This window comes from Camelina sativa, chromosome 20 (assembly GCF_000633955.1).
Source record: "Camelina sativa cultivar DH55 chromosome 20, Cs, whole genome shotgun sequence".
NCBI lineage: Eukaryota > Viridiplantae > Streptophyta > Magnoliopsida > Brassicales > Brassicaceae > Camelina > Camelina sativa.
In genome coordinates this window covers 6,160,069-6,166,271 of record NC_025704.1, presented here as the reverse complement: position 1 = coordinate 6,166,271, position 6,203 = coordinate 6,160,069, and the positions used below count along the sequence as shown (strand labels likewise).

The window sequence follows — 6,203 nt, the reverse complement described above, 5'->3', positions numbered from 1 at the left end:
CTCTCCATGACGGAACCATACATAGTAATTTGGCATAAATCCTCTATTATAAAGATGCTTCTTCACTAGATTAAATTCCAAATAATTAATGTTCTTGCACCTAGGACATGGACAAAATATTGTACCGTTTTCACGAGCAAAGTCTTGGTTGGTCGCCTGGTACATGAAACCGCGCAAGCCATCACAAAACTCTTTCGTCACATCACCGGTGTTTGGGTCTCTATGATTGTACATCCACCGTCGTATTGTATATATCTCGTGCTCTCCACCTCCAAACATTATTTTCTCTAGAATTTTTTAATCACAAATTTTTTTTTTTGACAATTATTTTTTTCTCTTTTTTTTCTGTTGCTCTCAGAATTTTTTTTTTCTCTCCCACCAGTTTTTTTTTTTCTTATTGCTTTATGTTGTGGTTTCCATGTCTCACGGACTGGCTATTTATAGACTTTCTAAAAATATCTGCTACGGATTTGCGAGGGAATTTGCGACGGATTTGCGACAGGTTGCTTTTAGATATTTATTTCTTGCTACGAATTTGCGAGGCAGTGTCCTTTTTGCCGACAAAACAGGTACACTCGGGGAAAACGTGCTTGCTGACATCTAGTCTCTCGTAAACTCCTCGCAAATTTGCTACGGCAATTTTATCGCTAATTTGTCGTAAATTTGTTAGGGAATTGAGTGTCATTTGCGAGGAATTTACTTATCCTCGCAATGGTGTCTTAGTTCCGTCGCAAATTTGCGAGGGAAATATCCGTCGCTAATTTTGCGAGGAATTAACGACAACGTTTTCCGAGTAGCAAAATAATTGCAAATCCATAGCAAATTTGCGACGATGTTTCTTCGTCGCAGATATACATCGCAAATCGCGTATTTTCTTGTAGTGTATATGCAGTATAAATACGTATAGTATATGTATTTAAAACATGAGAAGTACGTGAAAGAAATAAACAATTCAAACACGAAATATTATTCATTGAAGATGTATATATATGTCTATGTCTGATCCCAATGTTTTATAATATCGAGAACGGATGTATAGGAGGCGGAAATATTCCAAAAACAAAAAAATGGCGTAGCAAATGCGGTTGGACTCTAGCATTTTCATGTATTATGCAGCATAATTTATGCTTCAGCGGAAGAGGCTAATATAAGATCTGCTGGTCTTTTACTCATTTGCGAGTTCGTCTGGGTGGTACAGCTTTTGTTGTTATATTTCTCCTTTAATTTTTTTTTATCTGTCGTCACCAAGTTGAAGAAAAGCAATCACGTATCATCACATGGTTCTCATCATATCCTGGCAACATTTCGAAATTGATTTAATATTCCGTTAGCTAGCTAGCCCACAAGAAGAATCTCAATAACTTACACAATACCCTAACATTTTACGTTTTCTTTTTTATTTGGAAACTGACTTTTGAGACGGTTACGTATGCTTGAAGGCCGTATATATTCGTTGAGGTGGTTGAAATAAAAGTTACCCGACATGTCAACTTGGACTTAATTCTTGCATGCATTAGCAAAAATAGTAAATAATTTCAATCGAAGAATTGATTATTTAGCTTGTTGTTATATCATTGCAATTATTTAAAAATAATACTAATTCTTTTGTTTTCATTAAATATGAAATCTAGAGAGTCACTTTGTAGATTTTAAGATATTATTACACGAAAATCGTTTCTTTGATATTAGGGTACATTAAAACGTAAAAACACTTGTCAATATTAAGAACTTTATATACTTCTTTGAATTATGACTTTATTTAAATCATCTCTAAATATGATCTTACAATAATTAAATATTAGGTCTTTTATGCAATTAAATATTAGGTTTACACTACACATACATTTATATAAAAAAGGTTGGAGCGAGATAGTTTTTGGCTTACCAATTAGGGCCATATATATAACCGAGTTTTCAAAACGCTAGCTAGCTAGAAAAAGGACATGCTTTTGCACCAAACCGACATATATAAATGGTTCTAGAGCACATATGTCGCCTCCATGAAAGTATGAAACATGTGCATTTCCTTTTTTTCAAATCCGATCCATCATATCTTTCTCCCGTCGGTCAATAGCATATATAATATATTACGTAGAATTGATCACTAGCACCGTCGCACCGAAATACACACATTCGACGTTCAATCAAGCCTGGCATACTCTCTAGTGATAAATGAAACACGATGCAGAAGCTATGCATGTGGTCATGACAAAACTATCAACACTATGCCATGTCCACCGATAGAAAACACAAAATACGCTAGAGTCGACAACTTGTTCATCTACCAACTAGAACAACCTAATTTTACAACTCAGGAAACCAGTCAACAGATCTAGGAGGGAACGTGCCGTCCCGTTCTTAATTTCATACTTTATGTGGAAATATATGTCCAATGGTAATGGCAATTTTTCATATCGGGCAGAACTTTCAAAACAAGAAATTTAAAAAAATGGAAATTGATAATACTAAAAATAGCTATAGTACGGTTATTTATCCAGTAATAAAAATAATGAAATGAGGTGTGTATTAAATGGTGGGAGGTGGATGCGTGAGTGAAGAAGATACCCGTAAGTAGTTCAACTGTTCAAGTAACCCACACACCTTTTTTAATTGAAAGTGAAAACGTTGCGTGAAAAAACAATCTATCTATGAACCGTCAACTGTGACTAAAACTATAAAAGAAGGAAAGATGCAAACTATGAAACGTAAAAAGGACTTCCTCGTGCCGAAAGAGACAAATTTAAAATCAAGTTGGTAAAGAAAGAAACTGATGAATGATTATGAATTAATTTACTCATACTGTATATTTCTTTAGATCTAATTTGATGCAACTAGCTATAATATTTATATATTGGGAGAATTGTCTAAAAATGGCCAACTATAAAACTAATCAGTTGACAATTGTTTTCGCAAAACTGCACTTTCACAATCACTTGGCTTCTTTTTTTGTGTGTACATCAGTACATCATCATACCATCTTTATACCAACATCATCATATCAGCATCATCATCATCATATCAACATCATCATCTTATCATCATTATCACCATTACAATCATAAACATTCATAATGATGGTGGTGATGTGATGATGATGATGATGATGATGATGATGACAAAAGAACATTGGGCTTTCTAAAAGTTGAGTTATCAGATGAGCTGTCTCATCATCAATACAATTGGGCTTTTCAAGAGTGGAGTTTGCTTCAGAATTCAGATTGCAAAAGAGATTAGTTTTGGACAGTGGGCCTCATATATAGGAAAGTATACTCTCAAGACTCCCTAACATTTTAAAAAGAGTTCGACCTTGTTATAATCAAGTGCTCTCATTTACCACGTCTGATTCTATCATTTCACCGAAGTTGTTGTAGTTTGGATTGATTCCTTCCTTGTTGTATCCGCGTATATGCCAATGAACCATTTTAATGAGTAGTTAGTTTCTTTTAGGGGAATGGTTAAGCTGACAATAGAGGTTATATTATGTTAGTCCACTTGAACCGTAATTTTGCATTGGAGTTGCCCAGTACCATCTTTCTAAGAAAGGTTTATCGATGTAAAAATGAATTATGGCCGGCTTCCCTTATAGATTTAGTCACTGATAGAATCCTATAATGGGTGTCTGCCGAAGCAAGTTTTGCATATTGTCAATAGTTACGCTCAATCAATGATTTGGGTTTGAGACGATCGAGAGATGATTATGTTGATAGACTACTTCTCACCAAGTTCTCATAAAGGATGATCAAGCGAGTCGAACTCAGTTGCCTGTCGTACTCAACATAATACCCATAAACACACTAAAGTATTTACAATCAAATATAATAGCATACGAACAAAGTTGTCTTTCACAACATTGACACACGAAACATCAAAATGCTTACTACCGGTTTCAGACATTTTGACTACACAAATTACATTAGTCCTTAGTAGCAAGCATACATAAGAACTAAAAGCCACGATCAAACAGCATTCCCAAACACCGTTGATCGCAAGAACCTTAAAAAAAAACCCAAAAGTGAAATGCTGCTGATCCAAAAGAGATTTTCGGATACTCGTAGCATCATTCACAATTCTACTAACACAACAATGGACATATCAAAAGAGAGAATAAATAGGTTGATGGTGATGAGATCATCTCAAGATGAACAATGAGGACAACGAATCAAACCATTCTCATTGCAGTCAGGACACCTCTTGAGTCTATCTTCATCCTCATCAAACAGTTTCTTGCTACCACTACAATTGGAACAAGGAACAAATCTAATATCCCCACAACAATTGCAAACAAACCCTGGTTGTCTCATAGGAAACTCTTTAAGAATCTTAGCAAGCTCACCAATCTCAAACAAACTCTTGACCACATCAGCACCACCAACATACTTCCCCATAATAAACACCTGAGGCAAAGACACACTCTTTTCACCCATTGCAATCTGCAACTCTTTCCTGTAAGCTATATCCATGGAGACATCACGCTCATCGATCCAAACACGAAACCCTCTAAAGATCATCCTCACAGCATAACAATCCTCAAACGTTCTCCTAATCCCTCTCAAGCTAGTGAAATACACCACAATCCTATCCTCTGTCCCTGGGAGACGTATCACAGAGTTGTTTAACGTCGAAAACGGCGATATACGCGATTCTGATAAAAGCGATTTCCCTGATTTCTGTTTCTGAGGAATCTCAGGTGGAGGAGATGGTTTCGAAGGTTTCGAAGCCTCGAACAGTTTACAGAGGTTTTTGACTTTTCCTTTGAGAGAAGTGCTTACTGATTCTACGGGGGTGTAGAATTTGGTGATTGAGGTTGTACGGTTAAGAGAAGGGTTGAGATTGTGGGGTTTAGGGTTTGAATCCGCCGCTGTCCTCCCGTGAATTGTAAGGGACCTGTTGAAGAACGTCGACGTGGTTGACGATTTCGTCTTCCCTGAGAAATCAGAGTTTTTCTCCAATCCCGCCATCGGAACCCCTTAGATCGCAAAGAAACTAAACCCTTTTCGTCGGCTAATTTGGTGGCAAAACCTAAGTAAACCAAAAAAAACCCTAATTAAACCTAATTAATCTGATGATGATGATGATCAGATTCAAACAGATAGAAATTGAGAAAAAAAAAAAAAAAACAAATTGGCTTACCGATCGATCAGCTCACAAAGGAAGAAATTGGAATTGAAATGATCCTTATCGGAAAAGAATCAGCTTTTCTGATTTTGAGCTGATGAATGAGTTATTTTCACCGATGATCTCAAAGAAGATGAAAGAATTATCTGATTTTCTGGGAAATTTTTGGTTGTTGTTTTTTTTTGGTTTGTTTGATGGTTGCGGAGAAGAAGAAGAAAGGTGTGGAGGAGAGCTCCGAATTAGCCTTTTGTTTGTTTTTTTTTTCTGCCTTTGTTGCAAAGCAAAGAATTTTTCTGTTTTCTTTCTTATTTTTTCAACGTTTTTATTAATTATTATTATGTCTCTCTTATTAAAGGTTCTTTATGAATATTTATATATACTTTTTAATTAGATATGCTCCTTCGAGGAAAACGGATTATAAAAATAATTAAAAATAGAGTTAAATTGCGAGGAAAAGTCGTTTTTATTGGTAAAACGCGGTTGGTTGTCGTATTAATAAATTAAAAGAATGGTTATTCAAATGGTTACAGCGGTCTGGGAGAGATACCAGATTACACGTCCGGTTTACAATCACCGGAGATATTTGGTTTTCTCATTCTAAAACCAAAAGCCAGAAGCATTGGCTTTTACTTTTAATAATTAATATAGGGTGGGCATTTAAACCAAACCGAACCTATCAAATTCAAACCGACTCAAACCAAACCCAATCATATGCTCCAACCATTCGGTTGTTTTTTTCTCAACCCAAATGATTCGGTTTAATCGAACCGAACCAATAATCCAATGTGTTTCTTAAATTAATTAATTAATAATAACAATAATATTGTAAATATATGATCTTACAATTTTACTTTATTTACTTTTCTAATAAAATCAACTAAATATAAATATATATTTAATTATATTTTATTAGGTATTTAATTTTAATATAGTTGAATTTTTCTAGCTTTTCAAATTGATTTGATTTATTAACTTACACTTGTTCTACTTATTATCAAACTATAATAAATTTTATTTTAAACCAAATTAAAACTGAACCTAACTAAAACTAAACCAAACTGAACCAAACCAAATATAAACCGACCTGA

General features: G+C 34.8%; 1 protein-coding gene across 1 annotated transcript; it reads right to left on the bottom strand.

The window, feature by feature from the left end:
- On the bottom strand, nucleotides 3,766-5,434 carry LOC104769605 (uncharacterized protein At5g39865-like). Its single transcript, XM_010493859.2, has 2 exons — nucleotides 5,131-5,434; nucleotides 3,766-5,019 (listed from the first exon to the last, which is right to left on the bottom strand). Exon 2 carries the CDS (start codon nucleotides 4,956-4,958, stop codon nucleotides 4,134-4,136), a length of 825 nt encoding a protein of 274 aa, XP_010492161.1. The 5' UTR covers nucleotides 4,959-5,019; nucleotides 5,131-5,434; the 3' UTR covers nucleotides 3,766-4,133.